The sequence below is a fragment of the Cnephaeus nilssonii genome (assembly GCF_951640355.1).
Source record: "Cnephaeus nilssonii genome assembly, chromosome: 4".
Taxonomy (NCBI): domain Eukaryota; kingdom Metazoa; phylum Chordata; class Mammalia; order Chiroptera; family Vespertilionidae; genus Cnephaeus; species Cnephaeus nilssonii.
Genome location: NC_137075.1, coordinates 65,357,971 through 65,381,284, shown reverse-complemented (window position 1 = coordinate 65,381,284; position 23,314 = coordinate 65,357,971). Strand labels below are relative to the sequence as shown.

The window sequence follows — 23,314 nt, the reverse complement described above, 5'->3', positions numbered from 1 at the left end:
CTGGCTTTGGGACCCATTGTCCCCATTTTGCTTCTTTGGGTGAAGGTCTCAGTAAACCTCCCTTCCCAGTTCCCAGAGTCAGGAGAGCCCCAAGGGGGTTGTGCCTGACTTGGGGGAGATCTGAAAGTGTGGGCATGTCCCTCTGGCCAGGCCTATTGGAAATCAGCCTGTCCATCAATGTGGTGGTAATCCCAAACATCAGCCATGGGAGTCTGAGGCGGGTAGGGGGACTATTGGGTCAGATCCTTCCTCTCCCCTCAACCCTAGACTGCTGCCTCAGAAATAAGGAAGGCTTTTTGCTTCATATTTAGTTAAAAAGAAGAGATTGAAATGCTCTGAAAGTGCTCTCAGCCCTGAGCACAAGGATGACAGCTCACTCCAGCTGGCTCCATTGCTCATGGCTGATCTGAAGGCTCCTACACCTTGTATTTACAAAACCAACATCATGTCAGCCCACTCCTGCTACATGTTGCCTACCGTGTGCCCAGCTCCATGCTAGGTGCTCCAGGATAGATGGAGGTGGCCCAGATGCAGACCTTACCCTCAGAGTCCCCTGCAGAGGGTGCATGGGACATGTAAACACTTGTCCTTGTCCTTGCAATCTCGCCACCTCCCTACTCCCACCCTGGGGTTTCAGCCAAAGCAGGTATCCTCTGATGAAAGCCCAAGCCCAGAGATTTGGGGATTTTCTTCTATGACTATAATAAGCAAGCTTGGCCAGGTTTGCCCATGCCATTCCACTGGAATCCCCCAGCCCTGTCAAGAGGTCCTGGAATCCATAGGGCAGGAGGGCAGGACTGGAGCCAAGGGGAGGTTTCTCTTTATGGCCTCACTACTGGGATCTAACCTTGGGGGGTAGGCAGGAGAGGATCAACACAGCCCTAAGTATTGACTGGGGGACAAGTGAGGCTGTCAAAGCCAACGTTTCCTCATCCATGCTCCTGGTGCCACCCTCCACACTGGCAACATTACCATGCATCCTGCATGCTTCAGGGAAGGCCACCGCAAGGGAAGGGGAAATCCGGCTCCACAAATTTCAGTAGGGGTAGTGGATGCCAAAAGTTTGGGGGATGGAGGTCTTGGCTATCTCTTTGCAGAGCACCCTCAAGGCTGCCCAGCCCAAGCATTAGTATTGGGGCATCTCATGCCAGGGGCAGGAGTATGATGGTATGTGGCAACTTGTTCTCTTCCCAGATTTGTCTCAAAGTAGCAGCCATGCCCAGTGCTTTTCCAATTCCAGCTACTACGCACTGGAGTGCGGGGGGCCTGCCACCAGCCAGGCCAGCACTCTGGACAGGAACAGCCCCACCAAGGTACCGGGCCCCTGACTCCCCAGCCCCTATCCACTGTCCACCCATTCAGTCCTCACCTCTGCCCAGGAAGGAACTGTAACCCCCTCCTCCCTTGCCCCCACCCCGCCCCCCGCACTGGAAGGTCCCCCTGGAACCAACTGCCAATACATGAAACACAGCCCTGTGGTCCATGGGACACGTAAACACTCTGTGAGCATGTAATAGGGAACCTACAGGTTACATGGAGCCAACAAGCACCATGTAACCAATAGGCATCACATGTAACTAATCATAGCATCACTCAATATAACATAAACCCCCACACCTGTGTGCAACCAGTTGGTACCAAGTCATGTGATCATATAATCATGTGTAACCTTGTCACATAACAATGTACACCATGTAGCCACTTTTGCCACAGGTTAACACATGTAATCAAAATACTACACCACAAACCACCAATCACTGCAGTAGGCTACCAATATCATGTGTGCAACCAGCACATTAGAGAGTAACCACTATTACTCAGGTAACCAGCTGATGTCCTTGTACCTGGACATACCACATGTCATCAGTACACAACCATTTATTGTAATCAGAACTAATGCAAAGGATGTGGGACCCAAACATCAGCCATAGCTAGTGTTCTCATTAACAGTGAGTCCTGTGGGCCTTTTCTCACAGCTCCGAGCATAAACCTGGGCTAGTGGCAGGATGTCATCTTATAGCCCTTGGGCAAGGATGTCTCAGAATACATGTGTAGTGAGCCCTGCTGGTGTACTAGGACCCATACCTGGCAGAGTGGGAGGTTCAGAAATGAGAAAGAACAGCCTCAAGGACCACAATGTTTGACAGGTTCATGCTGCCCATACCTCCTGACACCCACCTATGTATATACACACAGTAGCAGGCCCAGACTCCTGGCTTCCTGTAACACCCCTCCTGCCAGGAACATGGACGGGAGCACAGTTTTCATATTCCAGGCCTCTGCCCTAGAGCTCGGGGAAACCTTTCTCCCTGTCTGCTCCACAGAACCGAAAGCAATGCAGCCTGGACCCCCTAGAACAGATACTGTACAACCGAGGACAACCACTGTCAAGCCAACACTCCAAGGCCACACACTCTGATTTTCCAAATGGGAGTGCTGCATACAGGATAGTTTGAGGCCTATATGTAAGGACTGTGGCCATCAGCCCCATACACAGCCCTATAGCTCTGACCCCATTCTAGTGTATCTCCTCAGCTCAGATCCCCATTCCCAGCTTTAGCTTTAGGCTTATCTGAGGAGCTGAAAGCTAAGAGAAAGGAATTGCATTTCCCAGTAGGATGCCCTTGATTAACTAGAGCCACATTATCAAAGCTGCAGCAGGTAAGAGACAGAGGATGCAAGGGATAACAAGGTCCTTTGTGGCTATGTCATTCTTGGTCTCATTCTAATAGAAAGTGTCAGCCACTTTCAGTCAAGTGCTGGAGTTCCTGCAGAGTAGCCCACTTATTAACTCTCTGGCTCACCTCACCCCAGGGTCCAAAGTGGCTCTGTGTGGTCAAAGACCCCTCAGCCTGGCAAATAGGACATATGTAGCAAAAGCAGGCAGCTGTGATGAGATGATACGGATATGGGTCCCAGAGCCGAGACAATCTGAACTGTAGACCCAGCTCTGCCACAGACTCCTTGTGTAACCAAGTGCAGGACCTGTAAAATGAGGACAACCATCCTTGCCTCATACGGCTGTGAAAATGCAGGAAGAGGAAAGATTGCACCATAAGGACACCATACCCTGAAGCTTTCCCTTGGTCATACGAAAGGGAGACTCTCACACTCAGCCCCGGTCTCGTGGCAGAGATGCCAGTGATGTTGCAGGCGGCCTCAGCACCATCCTGTGCTGGAGATGGCCTCATGTTGCAGGTGAGACTGCCAGAGCCCACCCAGCTGACCTACTTCCCCGGTCAGAATCAGCTTGGTTCAGGCAGGTTCTCTGCCCTTGGGAAGGACCTTCCCCTGCCCTCCTTTCCCCCAAAGACCTGGAAACCCTACAGCTTCAGCCAGACAGCTTAAATGGGTGTATGCTCTGTTCTGCTGCCATCAGCCACACCATGGTGGCCTCTCACAGAACACCTAGCTCTCCCTTTCCCTCAACACTAGGACATAGGTGGGTGCACAAGCTGGGAAGAGTGAAGTCTGGGCAGGGGGCACCTCCAGGCACTAGGTATTAACCGGCTCTCCTACTTTCCAAACAGCTCAGTAACAAGTCCCTTGACAGAGACACAGCAGGCTGGACCCCTTACAGCTATGTGAACGTGTTAGGTCAGTAGTGGTTTGAGTATGGTCCCTTGCCATCATGTCCTACCCTGTTCTCCTTCTCTGCATTGAGGGGGGCCCTGTCCCAACTCTGAGAGGGTTAGTAGATGAATCCTGAGCATGATTTCCCTCAGGAGATATGGGGAGGAACCCCAAGTGCCTTTTTCAGACTTATAAGCAAATGAAGCCCAGGACCCTCTTCATTCCTATATTAGGGGGTAGGGAGAGGGTGGCTGTGACCCAGGGAAAGAGACTTAGGGCCCCAGGTATGGAGATTCCAGATGGAGGCCAAAGATGTACTCACCATCTAGAAAAGGAACCCCTGTCTGACCCAGGCCCTAACAAGGTACCCCTTTCAAGGGTTTCTTCCACTGTTCTAGTGGACACCAATTCCTATAAAGGGTGGGATGGGGGTAGGGGTAGAGGGGGTGGGGAAGCAAGGCCAATGGTCTCAGCTCTAGCAAACCCCCATGGCCCTGCTGGCCCCAGCCCCTTTGGATGCTACACATAGGGGCCCTAATTCCTTCTAGCCTGCCCTACCATTACCCTCAGACCCCCATCCCCTCCCCTGCCAAACCAGGGCCCTGGGAATAATGGCTCCTCCCTGTCATTCCTCTCACTAGACTCCCATTTCCAGATCAGTGCCCTGGAGGCCAGGTACCCGCCAGAGGATTTCTACATTGAACTTAGACACCTCAGCCACCCCGCTGAGCCACACTCACCAGGTTAGACAACCCCAGCCCTACCCTCTATCCCTAAGACTCTCATACCAGTCCAGACTCAGCACTGGCCCTACCTCCCATTCCTGCCCCTCACTTGACCCATCCCCATTCATCCCAGAACTCTCCCTATTGAAACCCCCCTCCCTCCAAACATGATTAGTCTACAATCCCAATCCCCTAACAAATGAGACCTGTCTGCTCCCATCATGGTCAGTGGATGTGGACAAACTATGACTGGTATTAGAGGAAGGGGACACAACATGATTGTAATCCCTAGAGTCCACAGAATACAACCCAAAACCATTGAGAAATGACCTGAGGATGGCAACATCTTTGGGGTTATCTGGATCGTCTGAGTGTGGATGGCAAACAGAAGGCTCTCTAGCCCAAAAGCCCAATGTCCCCCAGACCCACCAGTGGCCTAGACTAAGCTCTCCCAGATCCTAGGGTAGGACTATCCCGTAGGGATCGGAGAAGCTGGAGCAGGGTGTGTCAACAAACATCCTCTGTGCTCATGTATTAGGTTCAAATTTGGTAGCCTGGCAAATGTGCAAAAAGGATATTTGGAAAGTCAGTTCTGTAATGAAGATTGTGGATAGAAGTTACAGGAGGTATCACAGGAGCAAGTGCTATGAATAAACAGAGAATGTGGGCTCCCTACAAGTGCCCCTTTAGGGCAGGACCTTAGCACCCTGGACAACCTTGGCCTGAGCTCAAGCTCTAGCTGGTTTCTAGATCTCAGGCAAACAGCCCTATCAACCCCTGCAGGTCTTTAGGCCCAATAACACTAAGTGAAGATTCCAAATTCATCTGCTGATTGAGTAGGCATGGGCTGCAGAGACCCTGTACCTGTACCCAGGAGGCTGTATTCTTGGTTATAGGGCTCATGGGCAGTGTCCAGGGCATTTAGTAACCCCACCAAATACACCTTCTCCCTCTCCCCACCCCCCACACACACACTACCACCCCCCTGTATCTCTTTCCACATTGGAGCATCCTCTGGGCTCAGCCCAGATTTTTCTCTGCTCTGAGATCTCACTCTTCAACCAGTGTAGCCAGAGCCACCACTTAAGTCATTTTGGGGGTTAATATCCAACCAGGCTGGTGGCCGATGGCAAAGAATACTTGGAGAGATCTAGGTGCAACTCAACTTCTTACTTGTTGGTGTGGTCATAGACAAGTCACTGCCCTTCTTTGGGCCTCTATTTCCTGTTATATGAAAAGGGGGAAAGTGAATAGCTTAGCCTCTGTCCCTCAGGGAGGGCAAAGGAAGCCCTTGTCTGGTGTAAAAGTGCTGATCTAATGCCAGGGATACAGACTATTGCAGTCATGTTTCTGAAGGGCACAGGTACTTACTGGCCAGTAGAAGAATAGCAAATCTTAGACCTCGTTCTGCCCTATCACTTAGTAATGTATGGAAGGCAGGCAGACAAGAGTATACTCCTATAAATTCAACTGGGAACTCTATGTGCAGGAGGTACAGGGAGTGTCTAGACAGCAACATGTTGGCTGGTCAGTATCAGAAACTAATGAGTCCAGAGGAGCCAAACTGTAAGCACTTGCTGCATGTCTTGCCTAGTACTGTGTCCTCAATAAAAAGCTGGGGGTGGGGGTAGGGGGTGGAAATGGTTTCAACTTTGAGCCAGTGTCATTACTGCCTCAACCTAAAAATGTCAGACAATTTCTTTTCTGGGATCAACAGCTGCAAAGAACCTGAACTGTATGTCCTGCCTGTGGCTTAAGCTCAGGACCACGTACTGTGGAAGCCTAGGATAAATTGTGACAACTGAAAGGGAGGAAAGAAACCCTTGGGATTGAAAAACACCGATAATACTTTTCAGAGATAGCTCTCAATTAGGTGTAAATGGTCCACCCAAAAAGGAAGGAATAACTAAGAAAGCTGACTGTGGATGGGGAATGACTGTATTTCCCGTAAAGATGACCTCAGTCACCTGTCCACCTCCCTCTCTGGGTCCCCTCAGTCAAGCTTCTGATCCAGAAGAGGAGAGGCAGGACCAGAGCTGAGAGGTAAGAAACAGTCTTCAACCCTATTCTAATATCCAAAAGAACTAGGATTTGGAAAAACATGCACCCTTCCCAAGCTAAGAAATGGTTCTGATTCATTCCTTATCGTATACTTTTGGAGCCTGAAACTTCACCTATAGTGACTGCAGGTGGCATCAGAACTGCCTTTGATCGCCTCCTGGAGAACATTCCCCTCAGAATGAAGGTTAAAGAGGAGGAATGCTGAATATGCCAGGGGGCGCTGTAGCTTACCATTAATGCTTAGGAGCCTTTTAAGAATTACTATATGGTCAAAAAGATTTAGAGTCAAGTAAACCCAGAACAATTTTCTAGCATTAAAGAACTATTTATTTTCTGGGTAGGGGAGAAAGAGAAAAAGGCAAACAAAAGATTGAAGCCTACACATGCAGTCCAAGTAAACCTCACATGTTTTTCTTTCCTTATACTCTTTCTGCAGGTGCTTGTGGAATGGATAGACGTCAAAACACATACATTATGGACAAAGGCTTCAAAGGTAGAGTATCCAATCCTGACGTCCCATTAGAAAGGGCTTAGCAAGATAAAGAGTGCAGATCTGAAATGGCCAGAAATTCTACCAGAGAGAACTGCGCACCTGTTCCCCCCAAGCCCCTTAAAAGTTAAAAGACCACAGGACCTGGGGCTGCTGGGTAGCTCTGCCCAGGAGGAACAACCATAATAATAAATTCATCTTTCAATTTCAGTTGCACCTGCTTAGCAAACGCTGTGGGTTTTTTATAGATGCCAAATAAATGTCTTTGGAAATGTGGAACGTCATTATCCAACCAATTAGTACGAGTTAAACTGATTAAAAATCTGAAATAAAGTCAATCTACCTGCCCCAGAGGCTTCCTGTCATTGCACTGGTAAGAAATGCCACCCTGCCACCTGCTGGCTTTCTGGGGCACAAGGAAATGAAAATGATACCCTAATGATGTATGGCACTCCACCCTCAAGAAATCTCTGCCCCCGACAGCAGGGACACCAGGACTAATCCCAAAACATGGGAACTCAAGTCAGGTCATCCTTCTAGGAAGTCTCTGGGGAAAGCCAAGATGAAAGGTCAGGTCCTGTTCCTGGGCTTAGGCCCGAGGTTTAAATGACAGAAGGTGTGAAATAGGTGGCTTTGGAACCATGTCACTTATTACTCTGTCACTTATTAACTGAGACCTTAGACTGTGAGCTCTCCAAGGCCCAGTTTCCTCATCTACAGGGTTGGGATAATTATGCCTATCATCCTGTTGTCTAACAAGGCTGTCATGAATATTCAATAAAATCACAGGTGGGAAGTGTTTTTGCATATTGTAAAATATTATATACTACTGTAACAAGGCTGTCCTTTTGTCTCAGAGGTCTATTTAAGAGTCTCAGCCAAACCAGGTAAGAGATGACTGACAGCAGAGGTCCCAATGGATATCGTAAATCTAGCTGTGCACTAGAATCACCTGGAAAGCTTGGTAAAACTACAGATGTTCATACCCCATCTCTGCAAGATTCTGATGCTGTAGATCTAGAGTGGAGCCCTGGGATCTGCATTGGCACAGAGCATCTCAGGGTATTCCTATGCAGCAATGACCCAACTAACACTTAGAAACCACTGATTTAGACTGACCCAGATTTCCTGGATTACTGTTCTGGTCTATCCGACTCAACCTTAGACACACCCAAAGACACAACCATTTCCTAACCAGAGAGAGCTAGTCATCTATAGCCCTTGTTAAGGTAGCTATTAGAAACGGGGTGAACTAAGGGTGGGTGGGTGGTGGTGGTGAGAAGTGTGCTCTGAGCAAGAGACAGGAAGGGCAAGACTCCATCAGCATGTTAGAGTGCACACTGCTGAAGAGAATCCTTTGGAGACAGGTCATGCCTAGGCTCCTGGCCAGCTAGCGAACACTCCCTTGGGAGCATTATTCTGGCAATTTTCTATGAGTTTTGACTTAAACTATCCCAATGAAGGCAAGCACCATTACAGCAGGTATAAGACTTAAAACAGAAAAGATAGCTCTACTGCTTTAGCACTGTGAACTGAGACCTGTTTCTTTCTCAAATAGGCATGAGGATTGGGCAGAAATATTATTAAGGGCCTTTTCAGATCTAAGAATATGCATTACTCAATCGTAAATAAGCTCAAGACAGGCCCAGACACCTCAACAAATAAGCACACAACTTTCCTATGCACTGTGTTGTCCTGCCCATTGTGATTAGAGCTTCTTTCAGACTTGCAACCATGAATATAAAACAACGCTAAGGAGAGCATTGTCTCTGCTTCAGTGTCATTCATTCCTGTTTTGTGGTCATATATTTGAGCCTCTGAGTGCAGATTTTGTTTCACCACTGTGGCTACAATCGTCCTTTAACTTAGAGAGAAAAGAGGGCTGTGTAGGTAAATGTACCAGCATGTGTTGGAGACCAACATATCTGAACAAAAGAATTCAAAGAGGTGCCGAAACCGGTTTGGCTCAGTGGATAGAGAGAGTCAGCCTGTGGACTCAAGGGTCCCAGGTTCGATTCCGGTCAAGGGCATGTACCTTGGTTGCGGGCACATCCCCAGTAGGGGGTGTGCAAGAGGCAGCTGATCGATGTTCCTCCCTCCTCGATGTTTCTAACTCTCTATCCCTCTCTCTTCCTCTCTGTAAAAAATCAATAAAATATATTTAAATTAAAAAAAAAAAAGAATTCAAAGAGGAAAATGGAATGTCCCACTTCAAAACTTTACAGAAGTACTTATCAAAGACCTGGAACAAACCCACAATAACTGGCTGAACTCCTAAACACTTACTAAACTAGTTTGTACCAGGGATGAACTTATTTCCCAAACCTACTGGACCAAACAATTAAGAGTGAAGAGTCTTTAAGTATTCTCTGAACTCCCCCTCTGCACAACAATTCAGCAACGAACTACCTCATGTTCAATTCCTTGTCTATCAGGCATTTCAAACTGCTGTAGAAGAAATCTTCCCCAATACTCTCCATCACCTTTATGATCCTGAAATCCTGGATTCCACTATTGCTGCCGCTTTCCCCACCTTATGCCCTTTGGTAATCTAACGAGGTCTCTTCTTGGAGTTGCCTTGGGTTCCAAGGTAGTTAGGAGCCCACTGACACCCTGAACACTTATTTCAACTATTGTGGTTCTCCTGACTGATACCTTCCCTTTCCTCTCCCCATATCCTTGTCTCTCAATCCAGAGTAGGATGCTAACTTTGGGCTAGAAAAAGGCAGTGGGGCCTTCTAATAGTAGTAGTCAGCTGAGATGGAATCCCTAGGTTTTCCCCAACAGTAAAATATTGGCTTTAGCTAGATGTTAGTTGAACCTAAAGCCCTGGTAAATTCAGATCCCACTCGCAAGGTGGCCTTGAAAGTCACTTCCCCTTCTGGATTTGCTGCTCCCTTTTACAAATGAAGATGTCTACATTAGCTCATTTCAGAGGTCCCTTCTGCCTCCCATAGTATATGGCTGTGTGTGATTTCTTAAGGTAGGAACTAGCTGAGATCAAATGCCAGGGCATTATCAGGCTAACCCTTTAATATGGATACTAATTACAGGCCTTGGAGGAGTGACTGACTCCCCAGAGCTTGGGTAGCCTTGGTTGATGCTTCCCCTTTCTTAGTAAAACGCCCTGAAGTGCAGGGACTGGCCTTGGGGAGGGGCGGAAGGGTGGAACTCTAAAAGGATGAGGAAATATCTTAGAGCAGCTGGTTATTCTTCCCCTTATCCTGCCCTCTCTCCCTCATCTCCCTCCCTCTGGGCAGGCAGGTAGATGACTCAGCTGGAGAAGAGAGTAGCTTCCCGCTTGCCTAGAGGTCCCCCAACTACCAGTTCCAGATAGGAATCCAGATTATTCCATAACTCAATACCCTCCCCTACCACCTCACTTCACCTCAACATACACGCACGCACGCACGCGCACACACACACACACGCGCGCACATGCACACACACATTTCATCCTTTGTCTTTACTGCTTGGCCCCTTTATGGAAAACACAGCTTCCCCCTGACACTAATCACCTCCCCCACAATCCCAACTTCTTTTTTATCCATTTAGGTGTGTCCCTGCTGCAGATCAATTTATTCCCCCAAACTTGAAACAGCCATGACTTTTCTGGTGGAAATGAAAAGAGGGACACTATTGCCTGGCTGGGGCTCTATTAGGCACTGAGCTAGAGCTCCATGGCTCTCCCACTGCCAAGGCTCTCCTCACTGAGGCACACTGCCTTATCCCTCAATCAGTCAAGGGATATCCACGAAAAGCTTAGAGCTTGGCCTTTCTCTTTCAGCAGGGCTTGGCCCTATAGATAAAAGGTGTCCCCTGAAGGTAAGACGAAGCTGTTGCAGATATACTTTGCATTTAGTACAGATACTGGAGAAGAGCACAAGGAAACTGATAGGAGGGAAAAACACCTTGATTGGGTATCAGAGAAGACAGGGGTTGAGTCTTAACTACTTACTAACATTAAGCAAACTTTATGAGTTTCAGTTTCCACATTTCTAAAGTAGTAATACTAGTCCTTCCTGCCCAGCCTCCTTCACAGATATAACAAGTTTCAAATGACCTGAAATACTAGTTTTAAGTGCAACACAAAGTGAGCTATCGATATTCATTAAGTTCTAGAAAAGCGGTCGCCAACCTTTCAAACCTCATGGACCACCAGTGGTCCCGCCGGTTGGTGACCGCTGATCCAAAGATGTCCTTAAACCGGCGGTCACCAACCTTTCGGACCTCACGGACCACACCGGTTGGCGACCGCTGTTCTAGAAAATATGCAACTGAGGCAGCTGCCAAACAAAGTAAAAGGATGTATTTGGGAGGAGAGGAGGGGTGAGGTGTTAAGACTTCTCTCCGAAGACAACCCTTCTTTAAGCAATTCCCATCCTCAGCTTCCAAACAAGCCACTGAGGCACACTGCCTTACTCCCTGGCTGGTAAGTTCAGAACACTCAAAGTGGGACCAATGAGCCATACTACCAGGGTTTCTGGATTTAGCCCCACTCCCTTGTTGAAAGAAACAAGTACTCACTAGAAGCAGGTCGTGGTCCAGGACCCATAGGCACCCCTTCCTCATTGAGCTACAACAGCAGCTGGGCCAATGCAGCCTCCCTTTACTCCTTGCTGGGGCTGGGCCTGCTCATTGTCTAGCAAAAATGTTTTCTCTTTCTGTCTAGGGTTTTATGCTAGAAAGAGGCCATAATCTAAGATGGAACCAAGACAATATCCCTCTCCACTGTGAGCTAAGTTGTGATGGAAAAGTGCTCTGAGCCTGGTTCTAGAGCTTGCTTTGCTACTGATTAGCAGTATGACCCTAGAGAAGTCACTTCCCCATGTGAAGCCTCAATTTCCTCATAAGCCATCGGGGGAGGGGCGAGAATCATATTATTGCTCTACCTACACCACAGGGTGTTATGAACACTTGAAGGAACTAATAGGTCAATGTACTTTTGTACAAGATTGAGGAAATGCTACCTGCTGAAACAGACATCCACTCTACACCAACAGAAAAGTAAATCCCCTCACAACCACCAGTTAGGGAAGAAAAGACTACTTGTGGTAACACATACCTCAACTACTTCAGCCACATGGCATGTTCTGTTCTGTTCTCACTGTAACAAGGTTCATTAGTCACCCCTTGAGTTACAAGATCACTTTCCCTTTACATTTCCATCAATTTCACAAGTTGGGAGCAGAAAGCAGAGATAAATAGCAACCCAAATGTAATTTGTGATAGTTCTAGAAAAGGATCATCCAAGACTATCACCACCTGCTACCACTTGTAGAAATTTAGAGTGGAGAGGCGATTTAGATCACTCTCGACTTTCAAGCTCCAACTCAGTGCTTGTTTCTAGAAGCCTCCCCTCCCCCTCCCTGCCCCCGGGCTGGCAGAGCCTCAGACAGATGAGGACCAGAACTGCCAGGTCACAGAGAGTAAGAGTAAAAAAGCCGCGACTCACTTGGGACAATCTACAGGAGGCAGTGATCGTCTCCCAAAGGGGAATGGGGTAGAGACTGAAGGAAGGGCTCCCCTTTCCTCATGTGACTCCCAGTCACGAAGTGAACTTTCTCTAGTAGTTACCTGGCTTTATATTGGGAAACTAGTTTGTATCTCTTTATCCTAACATTCCTTGAAGTATGGAAGATGATGCATGCCTGAGAGGTGGCAAGAGGACGCATGAGTTCCCCTAGTATCAGAGAAAGTTATTAAAATGTTTCATTTAGCATTCACGAGAACTGAGGTAAATGACCCCAGAGAATACATTGCAGGCTTGCGAGAAAATAGGAACTTTCCAAAGGCTAGCTTAAGATCCAGGTGTTTCTGAGACCTCTATTACACTTCTATCTGCCTCACCTCTGATCACGAGCTTCTCAGAGAACAGGGATGCAGCCAATTTGCTGCTGAAAGGATACCAAATTGCTAGCACCTGTGCCAACACACACACTACTTCTTCTGAACCTAAGCATCTTAATCATCAGAACAAATTCAGAAAAATGGTATTACAGAAAATGCACAGGCCAAGGAGTCCCAAGGCATAGATTTAAGTCTTGGCACTGCCACTTATGAGCTGTGTGACCTTAGCCAAGACATTTCATCTCTCTCTGGGCCTTCATCCTATAAAATGCAAACTATCACCTATCCTTGCAGGATTTTGTAGAAATTAAATAATAGATGTGAAAGTACATTATGAATATCTTAAATTAATCTCTCTGGTGCTATACCTGACTACTAAAAACAAAAATGTTCCTATCCCTCCAAAAACTAAGTTTTTTTAGGAAAAGAACTCTGCCTACTTATTAAGTATGTTGAGTGCTTTCCTAAGTAAATCTTGGACTATCACAGGCTATTACGGCTCCAGGATCCCGAAAGCACATGAACTTGACTGCAGTCTGTTTCTGGTATTTAAACTGTCTTATGTCCTTGTTTATCCTAAGAAATCTCTCTTGCCTTGCAGATTACATGAAAGAATCCGTGTGCAGTTCTAGCACTTGTTCCTTGAACAGCAGTGAAAACCCTTACGCCACAATTAAGGACCCACCCATCCTCACCTGCAAGCTTCCAGAAAGCAGCTATGTAGAAATGAAGTCGCCTGTGCACAGGGGGTCTCCGTACACAGATGTGCCATCCTTGTCGACATCTAATAAAAATATATATGAAGTTGGTAGGTGTCTCAAATAAGTAACTTAGCGAAATCAGGGCAATAGTGCAGCATCTGAAATAAAAACAATCCCTCTCTACTCACCCTGTCTTGAAAACACACCTTTTATTTTGTTGCTTTTTAAGGAATCCAAGGCAAACTGCCTTCCCCAGGACTACCCTCCTCTCTCATGCAGGAAATCAAATTCTTGTGCCAACTCTGCTTTAAAACAACAACAACATACCAGGACTAGTAAGAAGCAGAAATACTGGAGGTGGGGAGTGGGTACACACACATACACCTCAACTGATTGTTAATACAAATCCCAGTTTAAAAAAGAAAACAATCAGAACAGAATATTTATTAACTTTTTAAATCACCACCTTCTATTTTCTCCCAGTTTAACCCATGTCCCTGGGCTGAGTGCTAAGAATAGCAGTGAAAACCTTACGCTACAATTAAGGACCCACCCATTCTAAATATTCTAAATATTTAAGATATTCTAAATCTCTTCCGTTTTGACCAAGCTTTGGATGGGATTCTGACAGCATGCTCACTTATGTTCCCATCTCTTAGCATTAGTCTTAATCCTCATATTTATCACAGATTTATAAATCCCTGGCTTCTCTCACCACACAGTTAAATAGAACTCTCTTCCCCCCCAACATGACAACCAAAGCTAATCTGTTCTCTGAACTCATTTTTCACTATATTCCTTAGAGCCCACAGTCAGTGTGGTCCAAGAAGGCCGTGGTCCCAACTCCAGCTATATCCAGAATCCATACGACCTACCTAGGAACAGCCATATTCCTGGTCATTATGACCTCCTCCCAGAAAGACAGAGCCCTGCCAATGAGCCCTCCCAGGACAAGCAGTCTTAAGAGGGATAAGCTTCTCTCTTGCAATGTGCTCTACTGAATATTCTCTGACTCTGAAAGAAGACAATCCCCTGACTTGAAATAATGGTACAGACTGACTTCAGCTGCGTGTTAGTTATTACTTTCACCTGGAACTAAAGAAGAGCTTCCAAGTGGGACTGGGGTAATTGCTCAAAAAGTCTATTTGCAAAGGTAAATCCTATCACTCACCCAACCCCCAACTCCAAAAGACCTGGATTACATGATCTTTTAAACATTTAGGATACAGTTACTCATCAACATCAGCTAAATACAGCTAACTATATTTATTTATATATTTAATTATCTGAAACATGATGCTTAAAGAACATGTACAATAGGTTTTATAAACCTTCCTAGGAGGAAAGGGGGACTGGGGAGGGGAGAGGATTAATTTAAAATACCTGAAATGTATATGTACTTTTGGTTGCTGTTACCATCAACATCTGTTTGATTACCTAAGATAATCAGTACATAGACAAAAACTGTGCTAATATCAATCCTAAAGTACCTACACATATATGTCTGGTCTGTCAAATTACAATGGCCAAGATTACAGATTATTTTGTACTCTAATGCTAACAACTTCAATTTTTTAAAATAAGATTTAAATAAATACAAATAAGATAAGAAATTAGAATCCATACTTCTTATTAGCACCAAGTATATCAGGATGCTCAAGAACCTGCATTTTGCTATCTAAAATAGTATTATCTTCCATTGTAATAGATGAAGCCTTTCTCTAAGAGTCAATTTCAGTTTAAAGAACATTTTAAGAATGAACCAGAGTTTTTGAGTTTGGCTATATGCAACCAATAAAACTGAAAGCTAAAATAATAATAATACATAAATACAAATTAATTTTCCCTCTTCTGCCCCTGCTGGTAGTAGAAGAAAAAATGTTTTCAAAGCTCAATAGCCTCTTTCAGTCTACAACAATATTTCTGGCCGGTTTTGACCAAATCTTGCCAATTCCAAGTTCCAGAACATTGCCAACTCAGCCCTGGCCTTATCATATCTCCTTGGTCACCCAACACCTGAGTCATTCCATGGGAAATAAAACTGTGATGCTTTAAGTAAGCAGTCACAGGCTGATAAGAATTAAGTATCCCTAAAAATGGCTATTTGGCCTCTCATCAAGTTTATTTGGTTGGCATTCCTTGACTCAGAAGAGTACTTACTTTCAATCATTTCTTCATAAATCTTGAGCTGGATATAATATGGAACTAAAAGTGTAGAGCAGGGATAGGGAACCCTTTTTCTGCCAAGGGCCATTTGGATATTTATAACAGCATTCGCAGGCCATACTAAATTATCAAGTTAAAATTAGCCTGTTATATTTGGTCAAACATTTAATTAACTCACCACTAATGCCTGGGCAGGGCCAGAACAAATGATTTCTCAGGCCTTATACGGCCCGCAAGTCAGACGTTCCCCACCCCTGGTATAGAGGAAATTAAACAAAAGAGGATATATCAAGTTAAAATTGCTTAAAGTACATTATGCTTTTTGATGGAACTAAATTGAAATAATCAAAGAATGTACTATAATCAGTTGCTGTAACATGATGTAAAAACTTTATAGTAAATAGCACGTAAGGACATGAAGAACTTCTACTTTCTACCTTAAACCCACCATCTGCTGAGATGGCCAAAACTGAATTACAATGAGCTAACGCTCCAGATCCCAGTATTCAGACATGTCTATACCTTCCATTACTAATGAACATAGGTAAATGGGCTCAGATGAGTCTAAATGGAGTCAGTTCCCAAGCCCTAAAGAGGACCTCCTCACAAGAATTAAAGACTGAAAGGGCAAACCATGAAAACTAATGGACACCCCTATACCACTCCATTCTCTGATAATAGTTCTGCCTGGAAACATACTTCCAAAAGGTATACAGAAGAGGAAGTACATGACTGCAAAGCTGCAATAGCTGCTACAGGAAGTGTGGGAGTTCTGAAGTCCTTGATACAAATTGGAAGTCTGCCATGGAACCCATTAGTTTGGCCAATAATCAGCAAAAGCAAGGACAAAAATGAGTAATCCCCCTCCCCCACTTCACTCAAGGCTTAAGCAAATGTTAGGGGAAAATAATCTAATACTTAACATGAATGCTGCATGTGTGCATGGGAGCAAGCAATCAGCAATAGCAAATTTACTTTCCAAAAAGTCTTATTAAATATAAATACTAAAAAATTACTTTGTAGACCCAAGTAAATATTTCTCATACATATGTAGAAAGAAATATAGATAAGAGGCTTACCTCAGTATTTCAGGGCAGCAAGTGCTCAATTACCTTTGTGAAGCAAGAACTAAGAATCATGGTGAAGTTAGATCAGCAAGGAGAATTTCATCACCATCCCAGGTTTTATCTTCTTCCCTTACCCTGCATGTACAGTAACTGCTGCCTGGCAAACTGCAAACAAGCACTATCCTCAAGTTTCAAGTTTCACCTCTTTTATGCCAACTATCTTCTAGGCAAATTTCATCAAGAGGTGGCATGGTGGAATTGTTAAAGCACTGGATCAAGAGATTTGAGTGTTACTTGCCTTCTCTGGGCTTTTTTTCCCTGTGTGTAAAAAAAGGAAGAAGCAAATAGGGGTAAGGGAACCCTAAAACCCTTCAACTCTAGCATTCTGATTTTTAAGGAAATGTACCACAAATTAAATCAGGCAATACAGGAAAAGGGAAAGACAGAGGGTGTGATTACTTGATGGTGACAATTGTCTTCACATATCTAAGAGTTACTGGTAAGAGACATTTCAATCTTATAGAGCAACTGTTAGGAACTTCTGTCTAGCACTGTCACAAATAAGTTCATGGTCAACCTAAACATGTGCACTGTGCATTTTATTGACAACTTGGAAAGATATGTTCAAGTATTATACAGAAACTAAGTTTTCACTCAAATAAAGTGATGTGCATATAATTCAAATAAATAAACAATCATTGTACAACAGCATAAGTGAGACTGAAATGGCAATACTTTTTTTTAAGAAACCCAGACTTGTAATATATTTGTTCACTGTGCAGAGGAATTATACCTTGTACAAAATAAAATTAATTTCTCAAACTAATTTATAGGAATGCCTACTATTGTGCTGCAAACCAAAAATGTGTCTAAAATCTACACCTTAGGTTTAAAGGTAAAACTAACCTACATTTTGTGTGGTCACTTTAGACTGCTTGAAGAGTGAAAATTACCCCATGGGTGCTTGAACATAAAGTGAAAAAGTTTATCAAATTTAAAACAAGAGAGTCTCTTTCTTTAAAGTAATGAATGGGAGCTACATATTCTTAATTCATATCCAAAAATTACTGAAATAGCTCATAAACATTAGTATACTCAAATAGAGAATTTCTGTTTTCACAAAGATTTGAACTCAAAGGCAACTATTACAGCTTGTGCTCAGCTTCAGAGGCACAAAGGTAGTTCTATGGCAGCGGTCGCCAACCTTTCGGACCTCACGGACCACCAGTGGTCTGCGGACCACCGGTTGGTGACCACTGTTCTATGGAATGGGAATAAAGGCAAATATAAGGGCCACCTAATTTGCATAAGAGCAATGAATAGCTTTCCATTAGAAGTTATCGCCCAGTACTGTACTCTGAGATGCAACTATTTTAGGACCTTTTAAAACATAACCTTGTGACCTAACTAGTAAAGAAGCAGCAGGATTAATTTTATTATAAAATACAGATGCTAAAAAAAATAGCTTATTGAATGTATTTAATGGTATAAGTTTAAAATTTCTCCTTCAGACTTTCAAAGGTTTGTACATACTTAAGTCAAATTAAAACATTTCAAATGGTCTGTTTACAAGGCTTATGTGATACTCAAAAAGTACTCCCATTTAATAAAATGTTTAACCAAGAATACATTTTTGCTAGTTTGAGATTAAAACTTGTTCAGAAAAGACCCTCCTCTCCTAACAATGAACAACTCTCAAGGGCTGGATCTTGATATCTTAGTGAAAGATAAAACATAATAAAAAAAATTTAAGGCTAAAAAGGGCATTTAGTGAGAACAATAGTTTAAGATTATGATTTAGGAGGCTCAGAATACCACCCAACACCATAAATACTAAATAAAGGCTGCAGGTTTTGTACTCAAAAGAGAAAATTCAAGAATGATGCATTCTATTGCCATTCATCTAGTATGTGGCAAAAGAGGAGATGGAAAATCCTTCTTAGAAGGGATGGGTGGATACATAGGGAATCATTATACTATTTATAATTTTGTATAATTAAATATTATTTACATAATTATAATTTTATATAATTTCTAATTTAACATTTTTTAACCTGAATGGTAATTATCAGACTATATTCCCCAAGCTAAACTAAAATGAACCCTAAGGTGAGCCCCTTCACTCTTTAAGATGATTCTTCATTATCATCTAACACAAGGTTAAAGGTGGGGGATAAACAGTAGGAATATAAATATGACAAAGCACATTCATTCCCTGTCCTTGTAGATCTTACAATGTAGCAATTACAAAATGGTAGGGGTAAATGGAGGGCCAGGTGGTTAGTGAACTTGAAGAGCTAGAAAGACTCTGAGCAGTGGTCCAATCCAAACCCACAGAAGGTAGAAGCTCTGGTCTGTAGCTAGAGTTGTCAGAATCCCTCCTCATTCCAGCTTCTGCCTCCCAAGCCATTGTCTGGCCCAGCAGGTGACCCTCCAGAGCCTTGTGTAAGAGAAAACATAGGGACCTAAGATCTTATATCAAGTGCTGTTATTTAGGCATCCACTTAAATGTAAACCTAGACCAGTAACAGATTCCTAACATCCTCCTCCAGAACTGCTTTCATATCAAAGACAGCCTACAGAAATAGTGTTGATTCCTGGGGCTTCCCAGACTGTCCTGTTTCAGGCATGACTTTCTATAATATTCTTAGGTCTGTATGATGAAATGCTTTGGCAGAGAGGCTAGTACAATATAGTCAGAAACCTCTTTCTAAGATAAGATAAGGAACCATACCACTTCCCTATAGAGATCTGAGAAGATGGTATGCTGAGAGTCTGAAAGTTTTCAGTAGGGGAATGGGTACTAAAAGCAGTAGTACACTTATTCATTGGGATGGAGATAATAAGATCTAAAATTTTGTGTACGGGGCAATGTTACGTTCCACTGATTTAAACATAGGAAGGAATCCTGTTGGCTACTATTTTTCACTATCATCACTGATACCAGTAACAGAGTAGTTAACAACCAATATACATGACATCTGTGCCAGGGCCTATCAATTCTATGCTTCAAAATGTTAAATAATCGAATTCAAATGTTTGGACTACTAATAATTAGATTACCATTCTAACAGCCCAATAATGCCATTAATATCATGTTCTTATATACATAAACCTATATATACTTGGACTTAATTGGTTCTACTGGATAGCTAGTGCTGTGGATTGACCTACCTTCTTTTAGACTCCTATTAGAAATTTAAAAAAAAATTAAACATAATATGTTTTTAAAAGTTCTCTCCCAGACATGAGTATATCTTAAAGTGTATATTAAAAGCCAGCAATTTTAATAGTTAAAGCCAAAAAACAAGCAGTTCTCAATTTACAGTTGACATATCAGCCCATAAAGTGCTCCTCCCCGCTTAGCGCATATGGTACTTTGATGCATACCATATTGTGAAATTGACAGTCATTTTGCAAATGTTCTGAAAGCTTTCATCTTATTTAATGGAGTTAAGATGAAAATAAAGATAACATTCTAATCAAGTTATGATGATAAAACCAAAATCATCAAACAAAGTATACACTTCATTTTTACTATCTATTAAATTTGAATTAAAATGAATAATTTGGCTCTAGTACATGAAGACAGAGTTCATTCACAGAATTACTGAATTGGAACTGGGGTGAAACCCAGAAATGATTTAGTCTAGTCCCTTCAATAACTGGAAGGTGAGCCTCAGAAATAAAATGACTAAAGAGCTATGGTTAGAATCCATGTCTCTGTCACCCAGTCCAGCGCTCTATTATACCTGCCACTTTCTTTTAACTTACAGAATTTGCTTATTTTCTCCTACCTGCCTAGTATCAAGTTCCTTTCAAATAGTCTTTTTTTATCTTCCAATTCAATTTTCAGGGAAATGGATACTTCAATTAAAATTATCTCTCAGACTAATGGTTTCCCCTTACCTAAGTTGTAGTGACAATAGCATTTTGTATTGCTTTATCGTTTCCATCAGCTTCCTACAGTTTGGGGAAACACACCATTCTTTAAAACTTTCGAATGACAACTCTAATTTGGCACAGTATATAAGTGGTAAAAAAGGTGGCAGAAAAGGGGTATGGCACCAGCACAGCCCCAAACAGGAGAAAAACATTAGCCCTGTTCTTTTCAGCTCTAGTCTGACTGTTATGCTAACCCAATAAATGATGTGGTGGGAGAGGATCCTTTCATGGTCTTTGTTCATTTTTTTTCACACAGGGAATGAATACCAGGCACAGTCCTTATTCAAAATTCATATTTTCTTTTAAAATTTTTTCAGGCTTATGGTGTTTGTGAAACAGCAAACCAATCTCCATTTTCTCCTTTGTTAAAAGAGCTCCATAAATTGAAACCTAACAGGTTGGAATATGTTCTTAATTATCCACTCAGTCCTTGAATTATTCTGCTTCTGGTATTAGCCAAAATTGTCTAAGTAGTCATTTTGTCTCTTTAAGATAGATGGAAGAGATAATCACAATAGCCCAAACTACTGAGAGCATTTGTATTTTGTAAATACAAGTCAATAAAAACAAAAATTTAAGATGTGCATTTTCCCAATGATTAAATAAATATGGCTAGATTTAATGGGCAATCCAAACCCTTAAGAAGTTTAACTTTCCTGCAGAACCCTTCAGAACTTAAAAGACCTCTGGCATAACTCACCAGCTAGCGCTCCTTAGAATTTAGCATACTCAATGCAATGGCTAAATTTAAAAACTTACCCTTACAGAGTAATAACTAGTATTAGAAGAAATCATAGATAGCACTTGAGAATATTTACATACAAGTTTAACAAGTCAAGATGGCTAAGTGACTTTTCAGAAGAATATAATAGACAATTTTTTTAAAAATCCAAGTTAAACTAAAAAGTAGGGTCAAAGCAGCAAAATATTTCTACTAAACTGCCTTGGGCCCTAAATTGTCATAATATTTTTAAATTTAATGTTTCTTACTTGAGACCGTTTGTCTCATGAGATATTGTTCAGGATAAAGATACTTGAAATGCAATAAAAGCCATTTTCTATTACTTCTGGTTTATTGGACTGCTCCCAAAATCCAAGGCAGCATTAAGTCTATACTTGATAAAAGTTCAGTTACTTAATCATTTTCAATTCACTACCTATTTTTTCCTTCTCTTAAATAATTTTGTAAAAAACTGACTACTAATTTTCAGTAAAATAAGGAGTGATGGAGCCTCTTCCCGGGTCTAGTGACAGGGTTATGTATGAAAGTACAGAGATTAATTACTTCCCTTGTACTTCTGGTAGTACTTTTTCCAAGAAAAGCATAACTGAACTACAGGTCTAAAACCAAAGCTGAATTCACACATTGGTGCCTCCAACTACATGTTTACTCTGTAATGCAAGGACCTATAATATCTCATTCATCCGAACCAAATATTCTATGGCTATATCCAAAGCAAAGCGAAAATGTAATCTGACAACATAAAGAATAGTCCCCCTATAACTGTTTATTAGAATATGAATATATTCCAAATCAATAACTAAAAAAAAAAGGCCAAGTTACAGAGCATGCATAAAATACAAAGTAGTGATTTACAAACAGATAAGTTGTCATACTAATACACTAAAATAAGAAAACCAAAATGACAAACCACAGCAATGCCTTCAGTGTGCCCCACACATCATAAGCATCGCAAAAGACAGGAGATTAACTGTGAAACATAGTAATCTATGCAATCCCACACATATATATATATTTTGGGGATATTCCACCATCCTGAATAGAATCACTTCAGTTGACACAACTTTCAGAACACTGCAGAGTAAGTGCTTAATATTATCCACAAGAAAGTAAAACTAAATATTAGTGTGCACATTTGTGAATGAGAAACTAGTTGCTCCACTGATTTCAATACCGTAGTGGAAGAAAACTATTTCAGGTCTGTATAATGGCCTAAATACATTCTATTTAAACTCAAAGTACTATTTCATCTTAAGTACTAAAAGAATACATGCCTTTAAGTGATACTACTTGAGTAGAAATTAACCTCTCACTGTATTCTTTTGACATACTGAAACCAGATATTTAACTGGACTATATTCCATAATATACTGCAAAACTAAAAAATCAGCATTATTAAAACAATTATCCATGCCTGCTGGTGAATATGGTGATAAAACTAAGTTGCATTTCATTTAATGGAAGGTTTTGAGACAAAAATTACCACTTCACAATTTTATACTAAGAGCATTAAACCAGTTATTGCCTGAGCAATAAAATGCCATCTAATCTACTGCTGGGAAATTAGATAAATTAAATGACTTATCATTAAACTTAGGCTGCCTGATCATTCCAATAGAAGCACCTCGAATAGAACTCCACCAGTCTCTCCAGTTCCCAGCCTCCAGAACCCATAACCATACCACAACTGAAAACCACAATACAGTCTTCTGTGTTTATTAAGATAATTCTTGCCCAGAAAAAAAGGTGCCCTCTTGAATCAACTTTGATGCTTACAAAAAGTACATAACCCTATTAAGGCATTTTAGAAAGTGACTTCCAGAATAATGGAAAATTTTTTCAAGCTCTCAAAATCCTGCTATGTTTATAGGGCAATTCTTAGCTTTGTGGTAATATTTACTGCACTGAGAGAAGAGTGCATGAATTGTAAGGTGCTCTGTGGCAAAATGATAGCTTATTTCTAAAGTCTTCTTAGCTTGATTTGATCAAGACCA

General features: G+C 42.4%; 1 protein-coding gene across 2 annotated transcripts in view; it reads left to right on the top strand.

The window, feature by feature from the left end:
* Positions 1–21,922, top strand: part of MEGF11 (multiple EGF like domains 11) — a gene marked incomplete at its 5' end in the record, with an annotated part of 356,031 nt that extends 334,109 nt beyond the window's left edge. Inside the window, 6 exons of one of the 2 annotated variants that reach the window (XM_079769267.1) lie at positions 1,195–1,313; positions 3,531–3,597; positions 4,215–4,316; positions 6,796–6,852; positions 13,301–13,507; positions 14,204–21,922. In XM_079769267.1, coding sequence (XP_079625393.1) covers positions 1,195–1,313; positions 3,531–3,597; positions 4,215–4,316; positions 6,796–6,852; positions 13,301–13,507; positions 14,204–14,364 — 713 coding nt within the window. In that variant the 3' untranslated portion in view covers positions 14,365–21,922. The remainder of the gene's footprint in view (positions 1–1,194; positions 1,314–3,530; positions 3,598–4,214; positions 4,317–6,795; positions 6,853–13,300; positions 13,508–14,203) is intronic. The other variant, XM_079769268.1, reaches the window with a different exon arrangement.
* Positions 21,923–23,314: the final 1,392 nt, after the last annotated feature.